Raw genomic sequence first — 23,824 nt, forward strand, 5'->3', positions numbered from 1 at the left:
AGGGTTTAGGGTTTAGGGTTTAGGGTTTAGGGTTTCAATTTCCAAAGTATAGTTGAAAGCTCGAAGCTGAATGCTATCCAAATTTAACAAGAAGGTTAGTAACTTTCTCTTTCTACTTTTTTTTTTCCTTTTCATCTCTCTCTCTAACTTTTCTCTTTCTTTTCTAATATTTTTTTTCTTTAACATTTATTTTTCATTTTTATTACTAAATTTTAAGTTTAGTAACTTTAGTTGGTGATAAACATACTAAATTTTAAGTTTAGTAACTTTAGTTGTTGACAAACAAAAAAAAGTTAACCTTATACCCTAAATATTAAATCCTAACACCACATAGACACTAAATCCATATAAGCCCAAAAACGTAAACCTTATACCCTAAATCTTAAATCCTAAACCCTAAACCATACACCTTGAACCCTAAATCCTAAACCATGAATTAAAAATATAGACACATCATCCACATACCTAAACCTAAACTTTTAACCTTAACCCCTAAATCCTACACCTTGAACCTTAGACAATACAACTTGAACTCAAAACATAGACATTGAATCTATATATCATCTAAAGTCTAAACCCTAAACTATGGTGATGTTTGAACATGCAACAAACTTGTCAATAAATTTCATCTGGATTGCTTGTCCACGTGGTCAGAGTTTGGTGGATAGGCTTAGAGATTAATAATGACCATGTTTGTTGTGTAGTATGCTTCTAGTGACACTTCTAAGTTCTAATATCTCTAATTCTAGCTTAAAAATAGTACAAAAACATTTGGCTAAAAGACATCTAAGTGGCTAAACTATAGTGATGTTTGAACATGCAACAAACTTGTCAATAAATTTCATCTGGATTGCTTGTGCACGTGGTCAGAATTTGGTGGATAGGCTTTGAGATTAATAATGACCATGTTTATTGTGTAGTATGCTTCTAGTGACACTTCTAAGTTCTAATATACCTACTTCTAGCTGAAAAATAGTACAAAAACATGATTGATCTTGGACATGACTTCTAAGTTCTAAACCCTAAACCCTAAACCCTAAACCCTAAACATAATTGATCTATGTGGCTAATTTATCTTGGACAAATTTCTGCTCATGTAAAGAATGAGCAAGATATTATAAGATAAGTATCCATAACTACTAATCCACATGATTGATATTCAATGTTCTAAATAAATCAATGTTGTTAATTTTTATTTTGTTTATTAACTACTTATGAGTGTATATGTTTCTGGACCAACACAAAATATGAAGCAAGGAGCTCATGGTGTCTATGGATTTAATTGTGTGGATGTTGTATGATGATTCTTTGGTCTGTCTACATTGGTATCCACAAAAAAATATCCACATGATCACATCCATAGCCACTATTCAACTGCTATTCTTCAGCTTAATGTCTAGATATGCTTTGTAAATCCATGGAGACCTATCCACAGTTTTTCTATCCACTAAACTTTGTTTTTTTTTTTTTTTTAAAGTGAATAGTTTTGGTTTTAGGTTCAAGGGTTTATGTTCTAGGATTTAAAATTTAGAATTAAAGGGTTTTGTACTTATTTGGTCTATGTTGTGTTATGGATAATATGCTATGGATAAAGATCTAACCAAATTTATGTATGTATATTTTGTATGAATAAACACAAGTAACTATCTATTAACAATACTGCAATTGATTATCCACTTATAATTGAACAAATGTTCAACGACTGATGGATACTGTATAATCTAAAAATTCATAAAAAAAATATAGCAATATGTATCTTAAAATGTAGAAAATATATAATCATAACATATTTTATATAAATAAATAGAAAATTTGTTTTATGATAACAAATAAATAGATTTTACTTTGTTAAAGTGTTAACAACAAAAAAGAAGAGAAAAAGAGAGAAAAGAAGGAGAGAAAGAGAGGTAAGTTGTTAGTAAGGGCAAAAATGTAAAAGGAAAGTGGACATAAGCAAAAAACTTGGGAAAATATACCATGAGTGGAAAGTGGGTTTTTGTGACAATACTTTAAGAGAAAGTGGGTGTGGGTGTCATTTCCCCTTAATTTAATTAGTGGTTAATATATATTTTCCCAAATATATATATATATATATATATATATATATATTAACATCTAAAACATTTTATTAATATGAATCAGGGTAGTCAACATTAACAATGAGAATAATACAACCAATTGTGTATGTAACCAAAAAACGACAAAGAAAATACTTAATCGTTATCGTCATTTCCATCAACCTAGTGTGATTTTTTTACTTGGAAATCATCTTTTTTTTAGCTGATGAAATGCCGGTAATGTATTTGAAAATCATAGGCAGTTATCCATCTTCTGATTCTCCTCCATAGTAGTTGCTTAATGTCACCATATCTTCATCTCCAAATTGCTTCTTTCTCCATGGTGGTTTTCATGGATGTTTTCTCCAAAGCAAATCTGCTTGTCCCAACAATCTGAGTAACGCCGCAACAACACATCTTGAATTCTCTGGTCTTTCCATAATGACGAAATGATTGGTCTTAGCGGTTAGATTGACCATCGAGAGATGCGAGAATGATTGTGAAGGCACCAAACCCCAACATCTCCAATTGTATTTGTACATCTACGAGAACACGACTACATCACATCGAATCATGGGCTTCGGTGTGGGGATAACTGCCGAAGAATAGGAGTGATGTCCCACAAAACCACATCATCGGCAAAGATAATAGCAATTCTCACCATAAAGGTGAAGAGAAATCGAATGAATGAAACAGTTTTGACAACTATCACCACTTGTCCACAAATTTAGATCCGAGTAGATCCGAATTATCCAAAACCCATGATCTCAATGTAACCAAACATTCATCAGACTCACCATGACTCAACCCAAATTCAACATGACTCGGTCCAGACTCATGATGACCCATCCAAAACTCATCGTGTGGAAATGCCAGTTCAACTCGCCGTCCTGATTTTTGAAAAACAAATATTTTTGTGGTATTTACGAGAATTGCCCCAAAAATCTCATTTATGTAATTTACTAATTTAAAAGTTTTAAAAAGTGTTTAGATATGTTATATATATTACATATATCAAACATTAATTTGAGCACTATTGAAATTTGTAGATATGTTACATATATTATACAAAACAAATTAATATGTTAATTATTTTGATATATTTATTTTTATTTTATGACAATTAAATGATATTTAAAAGAAGCAATTTAAATGGTCAAAAAAGCAATTAAAAAGAAGTGTACTTTGCTTGCATGTCCTTGTTTCTCGAGAAATTGGTTTTCATCGTGATAGAAGAAGGTAGTTGCTATTTATGGTTTGGCTATAGAGAGTCGTGATAAATTGCATACACAAATGTTTCAGAAGAAGAGGATTTTCTTTACTCTTGATTCAACCATTTTTTTAAGGTCTTTACCTATTTACCTCTGTTTGTTGTTTAAGGAGTTGTTCTTTTCCTATTCAGTTTCAATATTATCTGTTTTGTATTTCTAGTTCAGTTTTTTTTGTCTTTTTTCGATAGGACTTAGGATTTTTTTTTTCTCCCATCAACTTAAGTGTCTCTCGTTTATGCGTTTATAATCTTACCATGGTTTCAAAATAAGTTATAATTTAATTCAGTTAAAAAAGCAAACATTACAAGCATGAGCCAATAGTGATACCATATAAAGTTATATGCAATTTAATATTTTAATATATAACATAAGTAATCTCCAATAAAGATATTAATTTTTTTTTGAGTATTTACAATAATTAAAACTAAGTGTAGTTTTAAAGAATTAGCATAAATATGATATTTAAAATAAAAATACCCTTTTTTAGAGTTTTTGTCAGGATTCGATTTTTTATACCATTTTAAATTAATTATATTTGTTGTTAAGAAATTAGAGAGAATTAAACATAAAAGAGATTTAGATTTTGTAATTCTCTATTATTTTTAGTTGGGATTAAAAAAAAACAAAACAAAACAAAAGTAAAAAAGAGAAAAAGAGAAGCGGGCCCCACTAAAATTGGTGTTCGCTCCTTGTTTCTTCCCTTCACGTCTTCCGATGCTTCTTCACGAGTCGCAGCCCACTTTTGTTGTCCTTTTAGATCTCTCTCTCTCTTTCTTCTTAATTCAAGAGATCCTCGTATTACTCAACACTAAAGTCAATTCGATCGCGTGTCTTAAAAGTCAATAAGCTAGCTTGTGATTTTGGGTTTGGAACTTGGGAACGATGTCAAAGTTTCAGAGCAATTTCAACCAGAAGATAGATTATGTCTTCAAGGTAGTCTTGATCGGCGACTCTGCTGTTGGTAAATCTCAGCTCCTCGCTAGGTTTTCAAGAAACGAGTTCAGTATCGAATCTAAAGCAACCATCGGTGTCGAGTTTCAGACAAGAACACTTGAGATCGATCATAAAACTATCAAAGCTCAGATATGGGACACTGCTGGTCAAGAACGGTAACAATTTAACAAATCTATTGATCCTTGTTTTCAGATCTTAGATAAGTAACTAAAAAACTTTTGGTTGCTTCAGTATGTATAATCTTTGCCTTCACGCTAATTAAATAGTATAAGTTGTTCGTTCACCTGTCCCGGGCGACCAACGACTGTGACCAAACAAACATTGTCGTATAGACCAAAATTTATAGTCCAAAATAAACGATCGATATTTTATTTTGTCTAGTTCAATTGTATTTGTTATGGCTCTGATTGTTGGAGGTTTTTTTTTTCTTCTTATGTTTAGGTATCGAGCAGTGACGAGTGCATACTATAGAGGAGCAGTAGGGGCAATGCTAGTTTACGACATAACGAAACGACAGTCGTTTGATCATGTAGCGAGATGGTTAGAAGAATTGAGAGGGCATGCTGACAAAAACATTGCGCTTATGCTTATAGGAAACAAGACTGATCTCGGGTCACTTCGAGCTGTAACAACCGAGGATGCTAAAGAATTTGCTCAAAGAGAAAACCTGTTTTTCATGGAGACGTCAGCCTTGGATTCCAACAATGTCGAGCCGTCTTTTCTCACGGTTCTGACTGAGATCTATCGAATCGTGAGCAAAAAGAATCTTGTTGCCAATGAGGAAGGAGAATCTGGAGGAGACTCTTCCCTCTTGCAAGGAACTAAAATTGTTGTTGCTGGAGAAGAGACTGTTACTAAAGGGAAGGGTTGTTGTGGAACATCATAGAATCAGTTAATTTCCTTATCTTTTCTCTTTTGGATTTTACTACATCTTCTTCTGGTCTCATTTCTTGCTCTATTTGACTGCATAAATAATGTGTCTACTTTGTATGTAAGCTGTTGATGATAGAGTTGAATGAGTTGACCATTTGTATACTTAATTGAGTTTTGTTTAATTCAGGATACTACTATACAAGTTCTTTGGATTATGACGAATAGAGCTAAACATTGGTAGATTAACTCGAATGACTTCCACATTAATCAGTATCTCTTTTCTTTTAATTTTGAAAAAAAAAAAAAAAAAAGCAACTACGATGAACTACCGGAGAAGCTAGTGTTACTGGTAATAGGTGTAAGGATAGTTTTACGTCGATCATCCTTGATTTTGTTCACATAACCCCTTATTGTCTTGACAGTAAGAGCCAGATTACTCTCAACAAAGGACATGAACTTACTCGAGAAGGCAATATCTTCCATATGTGTTGTGATAAACACAGAGACAACATTTCGAGTACTCGTCCGAATGAATCTTTGCAACCTCGAGGACATCAAATACATCTGATGATTTCATTGAGGCGACGAGGTGGTTTCTGCAGACTTCTTGGAGGTATGGAATCTCGTATTTGTCTGCGCCATTTTCGTCTCAGGAATCGAACCGTTGTATATCAACTCAAGAAACGTCTCTAGCTCATCGTGTGTCATCTCTGAAGAGTGATTGTGTTGTCCGATGAAATCTTGCAATCATCTGAATCCAATATATTCCAAAACACTTTCGATTGCCACCTTTGTAATAATAATAATAAAAAAATTACTACTAATAAAAGGGACAATTTGAGCCCTAAGAGTGTCCACCTCAGTTTTTTCTAACTATGTTCTCAAGTTGCCACATCAATTCTCAAAATTTCTTTTACTCACAATTTTCTACAACCCATGTACACGTCATTCATTAACTTTTATCAATGCAATTTTCTAAAACCCTAAATGCAAACTGTTAAATAGGTCGAAGCTGAATCGTTTCTTCTCCCTCTATACCTCAACCTGTATCAATATCTCCCTTCCTAATGAATCTGTGAACCTATTCGGTTTTCTTCTAATTTTAGTTGTAAATTTTCCATTGAAACAAGCATTCCCACGCACATGATTTCTATAGAGAAGACCGAGAAAATAAACAAAAAGGTTGAAACGTTGATGGAGGATCAAGTTATTAAACTTTGAAGACAACTTAATCATGGAGAGAAAGTGAGCAACAAGCGGAAGCGGTGGTGATTAAAATCATCCAACTTCATTATCCTAAAGTAAGCTCCGACTTTAGTTTAATATTGATATCTTATTGATTGTTGTGAATTTTATATAATATATTTGTGTCGTTGGCTTAAACCACATCAGCATATGCATCATGCCATCATCTAACTTTGCTATTAAATATGTGGTTCCACAACATATAGCTATTTGGATCAGGATCAGATCATAGAGTATCGTGTGCACCAACTCATCACTATTCAGTTTTGCTTATTTTCTCTGGTTAGGTTATACTTAATTATGGGCGGTAAACCATTCCCAGATTATATGATGAATAATACACCACAAAATAAATCAACAGTAAGGTAAACCATGTTTTACTAGAATTAAAAACTGTTGATCCTCATTCCTAATTAGTACAAAAACATTTAAAATTTGAAATCCAATATAACATTGTCTATTTGTATTTACTTGGAGTTATAATCATCACTTGTTGTGGTTGAAACAAAGTCTTTGGCTTTTTAACAAGCCATCTACAATAAGTGACTAATTTCAGGATAACAAACATTCAATTGCTTATGAACCAAATAATTAGTTGAGCTGGAAACTGTACTAAGCCCTTGATGCAAAGGCAAGGTTTTGTATCTTTTGTGTTTACTTTCGTTTTTGTGCAGAGGAAGTTGTAAACAATAATGAAGATTTGTCTTTTTGAAGTATCTCATGAGCATTTTGATGGAGTGTAAAGAATATCTTTTTCGTTTTAGTTAGTGAAAGATGGATTGATATTCAATGATGATTTTATTTTTGTTATAAAAGCAAAATGTATTGATATTTTCGGCCTAACTAATTGGTACGGACACATGCGTGATTGTGGTGCAAAAGTTAATACATTTTCTAATAACCATATTTTAGTAAGTTACATTGGTTCATTATGTGAAAGTATCTGCTAAATATGTATGCATATTATCATTAGAATCTTAACCATCAAGTTAAAATTTATCTTATTTCTCCTGTCCATTATATTTTTGATATTGTAAACTCATTTAATTTTGTATGCCTGACATAAACAAACAAAAATTGAAATCAAACTATTTGAGAGTAGTATTGTCAAAAAATTAACAGTTCAAATCAAATAAATTAATTCTACTTAAACAAAAAAATATCATAGAAATATACTTAAAATAACAAATAATTGGAAATCAAACCGCGTGTAGCGCGGAATAGCCCCTAGTTATAATACAAAAGGCAAGAGAGAGAGAGAGAGAGTAGCTAGAGAGAAAACAAATATACCAAGATAAGTTTGTGAGCGGGGATAGCATCAGTTTAGTCCCATGGTTTGAGCCATATATCGACTTGCCGCTATTCTTGTTGGCATAAGCTTGAAGATAGCTTAAGGTGCAAGCTATACTAATCCTACCGAGTTATGGAATTATGATTAATTCTATTTAGGAGTTATCTAAATATGTTAGTTTACCGGTTTAGAATAGGAAAGTAGTCAACTTTAGGGTTGAGCAATTGTTATAAATACCAAGAGAGCCTTTCATAAAGAGGTGCGCGTCTTAGGTATTATTGAGAGATACACACAGGGTGTGTGGCGTCGCCCCATCAATAAGATGGAGAGATCCGTTGATGGTATTGTTGAAGTTCTACTTCTAATTAATGAATTCTAGACTTGGTCCAGGGGATGTAGGTTATCCGAACCCCGTTAACAAAACTTGTGTCTTGTTTACTTTTATGCTCTTACATACCGTTCTTGTACTTTAACATATATATATCTAGGCACATATATGTGCTTTATTTGGTATCAGACATATTGTTTCCGGTGTGATCCTGGATTTGTGGTTGTGAAGAGTTAAGGTTGGTGACGAGAGCCGTGAGATATTACAATCACGAAGAAAGACACAAAGAACTTGTTAGAGATCAGAGAAGTCGCTGCAGAGTTATGGTCTAATGAATATCTCAGATTATCATAAAGACGGGATAGATGTTGAGTTCGCCGAAATTTTTAGTTTTCACAGTATGAAAAGAAGTCATTGCTGAAGAAAGAAGTTTAGTATAATGGGCAGGATTTGAGACTCATGACCCAATCTCTATTGTAATAAAACAGGCCCATGAAAGCATCTCTTTGATGAGAATGTGTTCAATTAAGAGAGACATTGAGAGTTCTCTTCATTGTGCAAAGAAAGCTTGAGTAACGAAGCCGCCGAGAGAGTGAGCACAAAAGCTGAATGAAGATAGAGAAAAAAAAACAGCTAATTGATTTTGAGATCATCTTGTTTATCCTTGGTCTCCCAATTCGGAAAAGTCACTTAAATTGTGGGTTGTTGTTGATGATGAAGACTTAGTGGTTGTTGTGTGATTGTCGTTAATGGTATCAATATGGAAGACAAATTCACAGCTAGTAATCAAGTGAGTTAAAGCGAATTCAGCTTTGGGTGTCTAGGATTTGCAATCATGATGAACTTGAGATATTCTGCGACCACTAGAGAGGAACCATGTCGGAGATTCTGCAGAAAATTGCAGGGAGTTCAAGGAGTAGGAGGACGTGATTAGAATTGTGGTAAAAAAATCTGTTTTTGACGAAGACGTGAGAAGAAACCAATGGTAATAAAAGTTGGGTTAAGAAGTTCGTGAAATCCAGAGTAATGTCTGATTATGGAAATAAAGGGAGCCATCACGAGTCTCTAGCTGATTTTTGTTAAATTGAAGAAGAATAAGATACCATATTATGAGTTTTAAAAGGTTGGATAATTTGGTTGATTATATTGAATCTTCTACAAGAATCAGTGGGAGAGATTGAGAGTGTTTCCTCTCCATTGGAGGTTTTTAGGAGATAAGAAAGGAATTTCATTAATGGAGAAACTCCTCAATTGAAGTCAAATCTGAATGTCAGCTGAAAAAGAGTTGATAAGTCTTAAGCTCAAGATCAAAAATCGAGAAGCCATGATTTTGGTAGGTAGGTGAAGCATGAAGTTATCTAATCTTTCTTAACAGGTTAGTCGAGAAGAAGCTTTTGTGATGTTTTTGATTTGAGAGACTTGGTCGAGACTTCCCTTGTTGGTTGAGCTGTTTTAGAAATAATGAAAGGAAGATTTATGTTCATTTGTTGGAGTTCATAAATGAATTGGTTTGGGTTGTTCTTCAAAGTGAGTCTAATAGTGGGAGCCCTATGTGATTATGATGCTTGGCTCTTCGATGGAGCTTTGGATCTGAAATGAATTTTGATAGTCTTTAGGAGGTTTAAAGGGTTCATACTTTCATATGACTTTGGGATTGTTGTTGGTTGTTCGTTTCCTCAGATTAAGTCAGCTCATGATTGATATGGAGTATCGTGGGTTTATGATGTGATTTTTGAATGTGTGTGTCATGGCTTGAATAATTGTCTTCTTGAGACACACAATCAACAAGGGGGAGAAGAATGATAATAATGTTGAAAGCATGAGCATCATAGGAAGGGCTTTGTAAGAAAGAAAACTAGAGCTTGTTCATGTTCTTCGTTTTGTTAAAAGCAAAGGGAGTTTTTGTTCTTGATGCAGCTAGAAATGGTTTGTGCCATGAGAAAGACTGATGAATTAAATGCAAAGATGAGCATGTGGAATATGGTTCTTAAGACATGATTCTCTGTGAAGAAGAGATGAGCAGATCTCTCTATGGATGATGAAGAGCAAATCAAATGAGTTAATACAATCATTTTCAAGGAAGAAAAATGGAGAAACCTATGGAAATTAAAAGAGAAGAAAGAGGTTTCTTGTCAATTTCATTTCATTGAAAGCCAACGAGTTCTGCCAATGACGTGAAAGAGATTCACGAACCGATCGAGAAGAAGTAGAGTGTGGGATCAAATTTCCTAGTTTGGACTTTGGGAATTCAGCTAATGAATCAAGAGGGAGTGTTGGAATTTGATTCATTGCTTAATCCTACAAAAGAGAAACAAAAAAAAGAGCGAACAGATGCAAGAAAAAGAAGAGAAATCGTAAAAATAATGAAAACAAAAAGTTTCCGGGATTCGAGAAGAGTTTTCTTTCTAGAGTCGGTACTTTTGTCTTCGGTTACTATTGCTACATACCTCGGATTGACACTACAAAAGGTGTTCTGAAAACTTGAGAGCTAGATCTTTCCAATGATATAAAGGTTGTCATCTGATTCCTTGTGGTTTAGTGGCAACTTGCTTTCAAAGTTGGACTGCTTTTAGGTTGCATCATTCCGGATCTGTTCTGGGAAAGTGGCCGTAACTTTCAAACCGTAAACGGAAATCGTGATCTGTTTTTTCCTGTGTCTTCATATGACTGTTATTGATATTCCCACAAAATTTCATAATTTTCTGGGCTGGTTTGCTACTTCATTGTGCTCTGCATCAGAACTGATGAAAAATGCAGAATTTTAGTTGTCTCAAAACAAGAAGTTGTGAAGAAATTTATTGAAGGTTAGATTGGAGAGCATAATTTCATAAGAGATGATAATCTTGTCAGCTTGTAAACAGGTATGTGTGATTAAAAAAGTTCATAAAGAAGATTGTGTGGTTGAAGTGATTAAAAGAGATCACAAAGGAAAAATTGAGTTGTTTGGGAAAAAGAAAGGGACAAGAAGATATTATCTGCATCATCAAGGCTGAAGTATTTGAAAGAAATTTGCAAGGAGATATAAAGCTCATTTGAAATAAAATCCTATGAGAAGCTGATTGGGATCAATCTAAGATGTGTCCGTCGCAGTCACAAAGACTGGAAAGACTAAGGTGAAGTCTCTATTGATTATGTCTTTGTGGAATGAACATGATACTTGTGGGTATTAAAGATGGTTCAGAAGATGAATGGGAGAATGAAGGCAATGAAGATAGTGTTTGACGACATCAAAAGGGGGATCAATCAAACATGAGATGAAATGAGATTTTGCAGAGATATAGGAGACTGTGTGGACAATGGGTAAGTGGAAGTCGAGCATGTTCCCGGAAGTGATGAAAAGGTAGATATCTTGACTAAAGTGCTTGGAAGAAAAGATTTTTTTAAAAAATGAGGGATCTCATTGGCGTGAGAGATTTGGAAGAAAAGAAGTTCAAGCTTAAGAGGAAGAATGTTGGCGTAAGCTTGAAAATAGCTTAAGGTGCAAGCTATACTAATCCTACCGAGTTATGGAATTAGGATTAATTCTATTTAGGAGTTATCTAAATATGTTAGTTTACCGGTTTAGAATAGGAAATTAGTCAACTTTAGGGTTGAGCAATTGTTATAAATACCAAGAAAGCCTTTCATTAAGAGGTGTGCGTCTTAGGTATTATTGAGAGATACACACAGGGTATGTGGCGTCGCCTTATCAATAATATGGAGAGATCCGTTGATGGTATTGTTGAAGTTCTACTTCTAATTAATGAATTCTAGACTTGGTCCCGGGGATGTAGGTTATCCGAACCCCGTTAACAAAGCTTGTGTCTTGTTTACTTTTATGCTCTTACATACTGTTCTCGTACTTTAACATATATATCTAGCCACATATATGTGCTTTAGTTCTTTCATGGTTTTCATAAGTCCCCCAAGGAAATCAACTTTGTTTTCAGATTCCTTAACCATACTGCTCATACCTTGCGAGTAAAAATATCATGTTATAGCACGGTGCACTATACATACAAGTTTAAAAGAAGAAAAAAACAAAGAAAAAAAAATCCCAAACTAGTGTTTCTGATAAAAGGGTTTACGGATTCAAACTAGTTTGACACTTACAATATTAAGCCAAACCAAGAATGTTAGTCATATATGGCTACTCACGCATTAGGGATTAAATATGGTTTAGCATTCGTAATCAACTAGCATGTTTAGTTTGAAGAAACAAGTTTCCTATTGCAAATTAAACAAACCAATGCAAGTATGCAACTGACAAGTGTTCTCTAAGCGGAGAAGATGATTTGTTTTTGCAAATTGAGTCTCTTAATATGCATTAAAAAGTTACGGCCACCGTTCACCGGAGCTTTGGTCGCGGGCTCACTTTTTCTAAGTAATGGGGAAAAAGACCTAAACATGCCACTGAAGCAAGAATAGGAAGGTTATTTCACTATATTTTTGACCAGGAACACTAGAACAACTAGTCTTGTTACTGTAGAGAACATTCCGACGGTTAGAGTTTCACTACTTGTTCTAGCTGTTTTCTACTTTCTCGGTGGAGAGGAGAAATCACATAAACTTGTAGAAGGCTCTCTAAGTTATAAACGTAGCGAATATATATATTATGAACGAACAAACTAGGGTTAATTAAGAGTAATCCTAATCCTAATCCTAGATTACTTTACTTCAGGGGAAATATAGCTAAAAATAATAACAGTAATGATAACGCAACTATATATTTCCAGAACCCAGTCGTGCCTATGAACGGCATGATCTGAACGAGTCCAACTTCAAGAGATTGACATCACTCAGCGTGTTCCCAAATAAACAAAGCATACATAGTAATAGTATGAGGTTAAGGCAGGTGCCGGTTCATTTTACGTGCACATGAATGTACAATCTGGTTTGAATCCTATGTCGCTACTGTCTAATCATTGGTTTATTGTCCACCACACACATTAAGGTTGAGCTTGAGCTGAGCGCAGGGCTAGAATGCCATTTTGGGGGAAAAAAAAATATGTGTGCCACTTTGTAATCTGAGTGCCACCTATAAATATGATATTTTCAAATTACCCTTAATGAAATTATATACGAATTGGTACAACTGAGTGAGAATTGAACAACTAGTACAAATAGTATAACTGAGTAATATACAACAAGTAGTACAAGTGGTATAACTAAGATATAATAGGACAAGTAGTACAAATGATATAAACGAAAGATATATAATATGCTGTACAACTAGAACAACTAAGAAATAATTGAACAACTAGTACAAAATTATAACTAAGAGAGAATAGTACAACTAAAACAAATGGTATAACTAACTAAATAAATAGGACAACTAGTACAAATAGTAAACCCTAGCGCCGCCACACACTAATTCGTCTCTTCTTGTCGTTTCTCCGCCGTTGATTGTCTTCTCTTGCAGCAATTGTGCACATATCACACCCAACCTTCACGTGATCTTACCTCTTCACCCACCAACCAGTGATCTTCCCTCTCTTTTGTTATCATCACTGCAAATCATCATCTTCGCCGCAAATCATCATCTCCGCCGCAAATCGTCATCTCCGCTGCATCAAATAGAGAACTGAGATAAGTTTTGGCTATGGCGGCACACACACAACAATAAGAAAGAGAATTCTGTGAGATTCAAAGATAACCAAACTTTTTGTTTTTCCAGATCTGTAGATCTGTCGGCGAGAGAGAAAAAAGAAATGAGTTAAAAAACGGTTAGGTTAAAACTAAAAAATTGTTTAAGTGTTTGAAGTAAAGTAGGGTAATTGTAAATATAAAGTATGAGTTTTTGGTCTTTTCAATGCATTTTTATTTAAAATAAATTAAAAACATTCACGATTGTTTTTTTGGTCAAAGTGGCATTCTAGCAATTGATTCGTTTGAGCTTGAACACAGCTCTACTTTTTTAAGGTGGTCCCTACCGTACCAGACATTTCTACAATCAATATGTTGTATGTAGTAGCCGCCATTTGAATACCAGGGCTCGACATAGGCTTTGAATGGAGAAAACATATTAGGCAGAGTAGATCAAGTGGTTCAAGCAGAATAAAAATAGATTGTTCAAGTGCAGATCACAGGTGAACAACATCAAAAAAACTGTAAACCAGATCTACATGTATTTTTCCTGCATTTACCACCAAAATACAAAAAAAATATGAACTACACACAGTTCATCTGCATTAATTTTTAAAAACAAAAAAATTATTAAATGATAACTTAGTGATAGGAAAAGGGTGATCTGGTATTTTTCTGTTTTAATCAATCTAATGGTTTACCTAAAAAAAAAAATTTAACCGGTTCAAACATACGTCCTAAATTTGACGGACTTCTGAGTTATCAAATATCAAATGCTTCAGCAAAAGCAGAGTTTCAATCTTTAAAACTCTCAGAATCGAACAGGAAGTAGAACGAAATTTTGTCGACCTTGCAGCAACTGGTTGTGTGGCTAAAGACAAACGAAAGTTATGAAAATCCTTTATTTCCTTTTAGATTGATAACAGAGAGCTCTTGTTCAACATACTCTCCTGCAGGTATCGCCGGATATTTACTTGCCAGTGATGATTCCGCGAAATGTCCCAAAGGTTTCAGCTCCGCATCAGAGGCAATGTGGGCAAACAACTGCAACAAAAAAACAAATCCTTTTAGATAAATAAAAAACCAAAAGAGTTGAGCTTTTCCTGGATACGTATAAGGAAATTGGTTTTGACTTACAGTCGAGGAAACTCTCCATAGGCTTCGGTTTTGTTCTTTTGCTAATTTGATTGCATCCTTAGTCTTGCTCGTGACAACCACCTCATGCATTCCGGCAATGCATTCTCCAGCAGTCAGCCATTCTATCTGAACACCAACATTTTTTAGCACAGTTAACTTCAATTACATAATTCGAGATGTTTATTTGGCTGTTCACAGATGCTTCAAGTAAAACATCTCCGTACCTGTTTTCCAGTTTGAATCAAGAGGCATCCTACGGGAACTTTAACCGCAACCTTTTCCCCATTCCTTAACCAAATATACAGACCAGGGAATCTACTTCTTCCATGAATTGTTAGAAAATTGAGGTCGTAGTGGTATCCTGCAAATATCGTCCCCTCCTCATTGTAACAGCTAAGATCACTTCCCGTTGGAGCAAGAAGATGAGGACCCTGAGATTCACAAGAACAACGTACACTCTTCCACTTAAGAAATCCAAACCCTTAGCCATTCATCCACGGGTTAAGCTAAGTGTAGGAACTCTTGTTTCAACAGAAATCTAATAATATACATACCTGCTTCATGAGTGATGTAAATGCATCTTTAGGCAAACCAAACCCGATCGCTGCCATTTCAGCAACAACCTAAACAATTTAAGAATCTAATAGTTAGTTATAACTAAACAAGCATCAGATTCCAACTCTGTTGTAGCAAAGCCTCACCTCCACCGCAGATATCATCTTATAACCCCATGAGTCCATTACTTCTTTCCACTCTGGAAAACCTTCCGGTATAACAGGCTCAGCGTTGAGCTCCTAAACCAACGCCACTTCCAAATCAATTACAAATCCATATAAATAAACACATATACAATACCAAATCTTATTTAGAATGTATCACAAAGATCACACCTTAAACCGTGTGTTAGATGGGCGAGGACCAGCTCTCCACATATATCTCCACTTATGATCTGGTCCTTTAGGAATATGTGGTTTGTATTCATCAGGCATACTCTTGAATTTTTCTTGCATCTCTTCATCAACCAAACTTCTAGGAACTTCAACTCCCTCCGGTGTCACACCAACCTTTATTAAAAAAGATTGAAACTTTTTCAAACAACAACACTAAGATGTGTGCCCTAATCTTAACCTAACCATTGGGCTTAACTCAGATTCTAGAAATTGAAAATTGAATGTGATGGGTTAAATCAAAGATTCGATTTTTTTTTTAAAGGGGGAAACGAAACCTGATAGTGGAGATGAGGTCTCTGCTGGAGTCGTTTGAAATCATCGGACTTTTGGAAATAAGTCTCCATCATATCGATGAATCGATCGTTGTCTTGAGCGCTGCATCGCGGATCTTTGACAAGGAGAGCTCCGGTTTCTCTGAGGATCCGGCTCACTTCTCGGCACGAATCGAGCAGATCAGTTCCCAAATCGTCGCCGGAGGATTCAAGGTAACGAGACAGATCTACGACGGGTAACTCCATTACCGACAAAAGAGAGGAAGAGACAAAGAGTACAGGTCACCACCACTTGTGTCTATATATGGCGGGAGATTGAGATGGAGGACTAGATTTGATGAATGTTAGTAGTAGTAGTAGACTAGACGCCACTCCATTGTTCATTGTATCTCAAGGAGAAAAATGGTTCAGGAAGAGATTGTTTACTTTTTAGAAAGTAAAAAGGTAAATATTTTCTGGATAAAATCTACTTTTCTTACCCATTCAAGATTTTTGAAAAATGTAGTTTCCGGTGAAATAGAGAATCTAGTTTTTTTTTCAGTAACGCATGAATCAATATGTGAACTGCTTTCTCAAATGGTTTTTGATTTTTTTTTTCCTAAAAATTCATAACCTGAAAATAGATAATCGATTCTAACAATTTTTACTATATTTTAACCCAAAAGAATAAAATAAATAAAAATAGTTTTTACTATTTGGTTATAACATTTGGTTCAAATAATTGGGTCTTTCACGAACAGTAACTAACTAGGAACTAGGTACGGACCCGCACGTACATACGTGATTGATTTCAAAAACTATATTTACTATAAGGTTTGTAATATATTATGTATACATAGAGTTACATTTATAGATATAATTATTTGTTAAATCATTTACAGTTCAAACTTATATTAGTTTAGTTTCATTTAGTTTGTGATTTTTGAAATAATAAAGGTTTCAGCATAAAATTAAAATTCACAAAACAACATACCCGAATCTAACGTTTACCGAATTAGTGATTAATGAGAATTGTATAAAACTTGTAAATTATGAAACAGATGAAAACCATCAAAAAGATAAAAACTTCTCAAAACGAATGACCTATATTCTTAAGCAGAACAAACCCGTCCAGGTAGCCATACTCCATAAGGGGTATAATATTTTTTTATCTATAAAAACCTGTCCCTCGAAATCTGTAAGAAATAATATTAAGATATAAATAAGATTTTATATTTTTTGATATGTTAATTTTGAAATTAAAGAATCTTTAATATACATTAGTCTTATGTATCAGAAATTTTCTATATGGAAAACTGAAAATTAGGATTTGCATAAATTTAAATATTTTATAGTTTAAAATAAACATAATATGCCGTCAAACTGTTTTTTAAATATTTTCCAATATCTTTTATTCAAAATTAATTTCAATTTTTTTGGTCAAAAAAATTTAAACAATAAGAAATAATATTATTTATATTTTTGACAATATGATTTAGTGTTATAATTTTTATTATATTATAATACATAGGTTTTGAAAATAATCTTGAAAACATGTAGGGAATACTATTTATTAATATTTGAATAACATTTACCAATTTTAGAATTTATAGGAACAAAATATCGTGCATATAATTAAATTGAATAACAATGCCAGTTTTATGTAATATTATAGAATATTAAGGGCAAATAATAATTTGAGCACAAAGCTCTCTGGCAACGACACGTCAGCTTTTCTTCATAAATGTTTCGCTTTTAATATATAGATTATAGGGCGACTATTTAAAAGATCATTTATTTTGAGCTATATATATATTTGTCTAACAACTAACAAATCATTTTTCTTTAACACAATTTTTTTCGGGATTATCCTCGAACTAAGTAATTTGAATTCGATATCTAATATACAATATTATTCTATACTTTTTTTTTCAACCAAACATTAATTAAAACATGATTCCGAGATTGGAAGAATCTCAAGGTAAATAAAGAATTTCAAAACGATATAGTAATATATAATCAACTTTAAGTATCACGGTTGCGCCTATGGACGTATTTTTCATAAAATATATTTTTTCATTATTTAGCTATTTAATATTTTAGTTTTAGAAGTTGTGTTATAATTTTCCGTTTCTACATTTTCGATCAGGATTAATATATTTTATTTTGATAATTATTTTATTTAAAAGTTGCATCTACTTATTGTAACTCTTCGTTCGATAGTTCATTTAGCGTCACGTCTCTTCATCATAATATTTTTTTACTAATATATATCAATAAATGTTTATGAGAGTTGTATCTCTTTACCGTAATTGGTCATAAAATATTTTCTATTTTTAATCTTTAAAAAATAATTTTTTTGCCAGGTTGTCTTGATTCATTATGACTTTTCATTTGATAATTTTTGACATAGTCTTTCTTTTGTAATAATCTTTTTTTTCATAATTTTCATTTTGATTGTTTTGTTTTTGGAGAATGTATTTGTATTGTTTTAGCGCTATTTCTTATTTTTTAAGATATTTAAATTTTATTTGTAACCTATATATACTTTTAAGCTATTTTATTACTTTTTACTTCATAGTTTAGAAATTTCAATTTAAATTATTTCATAATTTAGAAATTTAATTTCACATTTAATTTATATTATTTCATAATTTAGAAATTTAAATTCAAATTCAGTTTTAATTTTAATTTTAATTTAATTAGTTCAATATTTTAAAAATATTTTCCACCAAAGTGCGGAGGCTGAGTCCTCATAATTTTAATATTAAATAATACTAGTATTTAATAGGATTCTAAAACCAATAAATTGAATAACAATAGAATTTAAAAGCCTTCATTTGGCATATGCGGTCTATGATTGGGCATGATTACCGCGATGTAGTGTTTTTCACAAACTGCTCAAACTTGGTGAAGATGGTATCTCCTCCTTCGGACTAGCTGACATTCATCTCGACGACATCAAAATCGGCAGGGAGGAGTCCTCTACTTTCTTTCTATCTCTAATTTCTATGAATACAAATGTAAATACAGATTATTTGGCGCGTAAAATGTGAATCTCTCTGCATCATGTCTTGTATATAAACAATTTCCTTTCCAATTGGCTCTTATGAGTTAATATTTTGTTGACAAAAAAAAGATTTAAAAGAATATTTATTCTTTTAAATTGAATAACATTGAAATTCTAAATTCTTTCAAACTCTATAAAAATCCTACATTCAATAACCCCCATAATAATAATAGGATGTTATGAGACGTCTCTTATTTAACAGAGGAACAGATGGATATTGATGATGGTTTAACGTGAAGAAAATAATAACCTTTTTATGAATAAAAAGTAAATCACGGATTATGCAATTGAAGTTAGGTGTTAGTTAGGTAAAACCCATGTTTTAATTCAATCTATATTATGAAAGATGGCCAACTCTCTCCATATGAGTGACACGTCAGCAGTGGAGAGAGTGTCACCTGTTTGTACTCCTTAAAAGCAAACAAACCTAAACTAAAAAGAATATGAAACATCTTTCATGTCTTCTATTCTTTTTTTTTAGAACATGTCTCAAGAAAATATATGTATCACAAAAGGCAGAAAAGGGTATCATGAGTGAGTCAAAGAGCAACTTCTTACTCTTGGCGTAAACCAAGAACGTATGAACATATGGTTAACGCGTTACAATTTTGTCAATAGTTTGAAGAGTTGCAGCAGTGATCATGATATTGGTTAATATTGTAGAGAAATTCATTAAAGTTTGTCCCGAATAAATTAAATTTTTTTTATATGAAGAAAAATGGGGTTTTAATCACTATCAAATGGATTTTTATTTTAGTAACTTGACTGTTTCGGAAACGGCGATTTTGCTCTCTCAGACACGAGAATCGAGAAACTCCCAACACTGCCATTCTCCGACGCCGGCGAAGGAAAACTTTGCCGGCGTCGGGACATAACTCGATCTCTTCCTCCAATCTCTTGTTCTCTCTGTTTTTTCTTCTGTTTAATTTTCGTTAGGCTTTTGCTTCCTTGAAATTCCTCTCAAACCCCCACCAACCACATGCATCAAATATCCGCTTGTAAAGCAAAGGAGGTCCACTGTTGGTCGGAGTTTCGCAGCTCCTACCCGATGACCACCTCTTCCCCAGAAAAGGTATCCGAAGAACCAGCAACTTCCAGATCTAGACTCTCGACTCACCAAAAGGAGATCTTAGACCAGGTATGGGCGATGGCAGGAACAAATCCGCTTGGTCCATCATTAGTGCCTTACCTGGTGGAGCCGTTGACGGCACACGATGGCCATCTCACCTTGGTTTCGCCCTCGAGTCACGGAGATCTTGAGATCCTTGTGTCCCCTTCCGATGCCTTCAGCCCCTCTATGAATCCTCACCGAGCATCCTCCCTCGCGACTGAGATGCCTGATCCCCTGAATCAGATGTCGTCTCAACCTGGCCGCCGCTTGAGCAAACCTCCACCTCCGACTGGAAAAATAGGGTTTCCACTGACGGACCTACGAAATCTCGGCCCATTAAGGCTTATGAGCCCATCAACACAAGGTGTCCCACAAGAACTTTCTTCGCTTTTATCCAGGTTCGATCAAAACTCAAATCTCTCCCACTCTAGCCAATCTTTGTGTAGATTTATGGAACCTTTTGTTCGAAGACTGCAATTGGGCAATAAGCTACCATTGATACTAGTACTATTAAAACAGGATGTGTTTATCTTTAGGACTTGACACATCAGCCTCAACTTTCAACTTGGTATTGACACAAGAGTTAAAATCATTAGCCAATAAAATTATAACAAATAATACAGATTAACTTTTTCTTTGCCAGGTCATATAATTGTCTTTTACTTAGAGCATCTCCAAGGTAGTACCTTGTGTCTTTCTCTTCCTCGATTTTCTCTCTTGCTCAACAGGCTCTGATGGCTGAATCGAAGACAAGAGCATCGATTTATCTTCTTCGAATTTCAGAAACCCCATCTTCTCTCTTTTGTAAAGCAATGATGTCTATGGCTGCAACCACCAATTTCACTAAATCGTTGCTCTTTCCTTCCTCCCATGGTTTAGTCTCTCTTAAAAAAATCTCTACTTTAATCTCTCTCTCTCTCTCGATTTAGGTTTCGGTATATATGTGTCTGTTGTGCATTGGGGTTTCATCTGAATTTTGATTAATCTTTGGTAATTAGACTTTATAGTTCGTATTTGTAAGAGTTGAAAGTGTAATTTTGTATCTACAAGTGTTTTTCACATATCGATATCCCACATTAAATACAAATATACAAAGTTTTATGGACAGTTTTAGTACTATGTCGCTACAACAGGTTATGTAAGTGCATCACCTGCCATAATAGAATTTCCGACCAAGTCAAGAATGCTTAGATAGTGAAAATGGTTAAACCAGTCAATGAATATCCGTTCACTAATCCAAGTTACATATTTTTCTAAAGCCTCATATGTTATTTCCAGATGTTAATTTTGTGATGCAACATCAGCTTCGTCTTCTCAAAAAAACATAGTGTACTTTAAATATGTTGTTTATCCCAATGTTTTGGGTTAGAAGCATTTGATAAAATTAATGAAATCTCAAGCTTGTTTTATTGTTAATTTTCTTATCATGTTATAGAATTGTCGCTCCCATTGATAACGGCTTACATATTATTTTTTTTTTTCTATTTTGTGACCATTGATTTTTTTTAGTTGGATTATTTTTTCAAAATTCTTTTTCATAGTTTTCTAAAAAAAATTTGACCATTACAATATCTTAGTTTTAGATCAAAGGTTTTAAGTTGAGTAAATCTTTTATTCTTTTTCCCACCATATAACTCTATCACGTGATATTTTTCCGGTATACAACGACTAAAATCTAAATTAATCTGCATACAAAGTTTTACTTTTAATTTAATAATACTTATGTATTGTTAAGTGTAACTTAGATTTCTATATTCTCTTTCTTCCTTTTCGTCCCATTTTATTAAGATGAAATGAAAAGCAAACATGAAAAACTGAACAAACACAAATGATAGGTTAATCTCTTTTCAAATACTTATAAGACTATGTCTCTATGAATGGTATACACTTAAGTATATTATTGATACATGTGGTTAAGTTATAAGACTATGTTTCTATGAATGGTATACACTTGAGTCTATTATTGATACATGTGGTTAAGTTATTTAGTAGTAGTAACGAATCTATACTATGAAAAATGGCCAACTCTCTCCATATGAGTGACACGTCAGCAGTAACAGTAGTGAGAGTGCCACTTGTCAACCCAAATTAAAAGTACCAAAATTTAAAGCAAACATATTTAAAATTAAAGAGGAATTTGAATCATTTTTCATGTCTTTTTTTTTTTCATATCACAAACAAAATCAATATTTATATAATAAATCTAGAGAGGCTTAGCACACGCTAATGTATTCTTTAAGTAAGTAGATGCATCACCAAAAAATAAAAAGGTATCGAGAGTAAAACCAAAGATTCGCTTCGTCCTCTTAGGATAAACCGAATATATGAACATATGGTTTAGACGTTAGAACTTTAGAATAAGATTTAGCTTTAAACAAAATTTAGTACTCTTTGTCTCCTCACAAAAAAAGTCTTAGTTTTGTGTGTTAATATATAATTTTAATCTTTCAAATGTGAAAATATAAGTAGCAAAGAAGATATTGCAATAAATGTATATATATATATATAGATATAAACAAACCCGCACGTAGTGCAGGTACTCATCTAGTGACATCAAAAACTTAATAAGTGAAACAGCTTCTTGTGCCAGGACACATAGAAATCTTCACATTGTATAGTCATGTATACTATTCATCGTGGTGACCCTACTTTCACTTAGGCTCTGCAATATTCCATCAAGCATAACGTAAATCTTTTCGCTCTCTTCTTGAATCACTTCCTATGTACTTCAACAGAGCTGCACACACATAAGAAGAGATGAATCTGAGAGAAAGGACACAATGAAAATGGAAACAATCACACGAGCACCATTATCAAAACATATGAGAGCATATCTTATCTACGTATTTTACAAATCTGGCCTAATATCTTCAAAGATGTGAGAACCTGAAACAAACGATTAATGCTAGTGATAGCAAATTAGCAATAGGACATTATCTTTACATAGATACCACAAATCGATTCTCTTGGACACAATGCTTACATAAGTGGTCTTAGATAAATACTAATGAAAGATCTGCAAGCATCCTGTTTGTTTCGAAGCATTGAGCATGACCTTATCAGAAACCAAGAGGTTAAAAAGAATCCTGCCAATATTTTTACACAGAGAAAAAAACAATAAAAATTAGAATCATCCCAACCACCAACGTCTCCAACAAAATAGTTAAAAAGAAATATCCAAGTCAATAACAAACTTTTTTGTGTGAAATTTAGAAATTAGAAGCAGACATGTGGAACATTCTTAAGCACATCTTTAGCCACTGCATCAAGAGCTTCTGTATCAAGCTAGCGACATGGAGAATCAGAAAATAATAGATCGATATATTCATAAACATAGTAGATCTAACTAAAGATTATTATTTATAAGTCATTGAATGGGTCACAAAAAAAACACAAAATTGAACATTCAAAAGCTGAAAACTCACTGTTAAGTCTGATACTATCTTGCCAATCTTATTTTGAGTCCTCCACGCTAACACTTGAGCAACTGTAACACTTGCAGTCATTAGTTTTAACACACAGAAACCAAAAAAACTAATATAAGAATTAAAACATCAAACACAATCTTAATTAGGTGAGAAGGGTTTCTCAACGTTCCAATTACTCACTGTTGAATCCAAGAATATTATAGTTGTAAATGTATAAAAATAAAACATTAGGGTGGGTATAGCTTAAACATGAGCACCAATTAACAAAATTTTCTGGTTTTATATCGAACCAC

The 23,824-nt window shown here is 33.4% G+C and overlaps 2 protein-coding genes and 1 pseudogene across 3 annotated transcripts; 1 reads left to right on the forward strand and 2 right to left on the reverse strand.

Moving 5' to 3' along the window:
• The first annotated feature begins 3,927 nt into the window (after window positions 1-3,927).
• LOC104760780 (ras-related protein RABA4c) lies at window positions 3,928-5,367 on the forward strand. The gene is made up of 2 exons (XM_010483743.3): window positions 3,928-4,437; window positions 4,724-5,367. Exons 1-2 carry the CDS (start codon window positions 4,211-4,213, stop codon window positions 5,166-5,168), a joined length of 672 nt encoding a protein of 223 aa, XP_010482045.1. The 5' UTR covers window positions 3,928-4,210; the 3' UTR covers window positions 5,169-5,367.
• Window positions 5,368-5,470: 103 nt separating this feature from the next.
• LOC147922761 (BTB/POZ domain-containing protein At1g01640 pseudogene) lies at window positions 5,471-11,961 on the reverse strand (annotated as a pseudogene).
• A 2,293-nt stretch (window positions 11,962-14,254) lies between these two features.
• On the reverse strand, window positions 14,255-16,509 carry LOC104760781 (uncharacterized). 2 transcript variants are annotated; one of them, XM_010483746.3, is made up of 7 exons: window positions 15,947-16,509; window positions 15,612-15,785; window positions 15,423-15,515; window positions 15,276-15,344; window positions 14,946-15,152; window positions 14,722-14,847; window positions 14,255-14,628 (listed from the first exon to the last, which is right to left on the reverse strand). In XM_010483746.3, exons 1-7 carry the CDS (start codon window positions 16,187-16,189, stop codon window positions 14,473-14,475), a joined length of 1,068 nt encoding a protein of 355 aa, XP_010482048.1. In that variant the 5' UTR covers window positions 16,190-16,509; the 3' UTR covers window positions 14,255-14,472. The 2 variants fall into 2 exon arrangements, with proteins under 2 accessions (XP_010482048.1, XP_087355802.1); XM_087499676.1 differs by having other exon boundaries at window positions 15,423-15,529; window positions 15,947-16,335.
• Window positions 16,510-23,824: the final 7,315 nt, after the last annotated feature.

This window comes from Camelina sativa, chromosome 18 (assembly GCF_030686135.1).
Source record: "Camelina sativa cultivar CO46 ecotype springtype chromosome 18, ASM3068613v1".
NCBI classification, from domain to species: domain Eukaryota; kingdom Viridiplantae; phylum Streptophyta; class Magnoliopsida; order Brassicales; family Brassicaceae; genus Camelina; species Camelina sativa.

Excerpts from the sequence above, each read along its gene's own strand:
- LOC104760780 (XM_010483743.3), top strand. The coding sequence starts at position 4,211 with ATGTCAAAGTTTCAGAGCAATTTCAACCAGAAGATAGATTATGTCTTC. Across the intron at positions 4,438-4,723 it reads GACACTGCTGGTCAAGAACG|GTATCGAGCAGTGACGAGTG; the intron begins GTAACAATTTAA and ends TCTTATGTTTAG.
- LOC104760781 (XM_010483746.3), bottom strand. The coding sequence starts at position 16,189 with ATGGAGTTACCCGTCGTAGATCTGTCTCGTTACCTTGAATCCTCCGGC. Across the intron at positions 15,786-15,946 it reads GACCTCATCTCCACTATCAG|GTTGGTGTGACACCGGAGGG; the intron begins GTTTCGTTTCCC and ends TTTTTAATAAAG. Across the intron at positions 15,345-15,422 it reads AGATGATATCTGCGGTGGAG|GTTGTTGCTGAAATGGCAGC; the intron begins GTGAGGCTTTGC and ends TAAATTGTTTAG.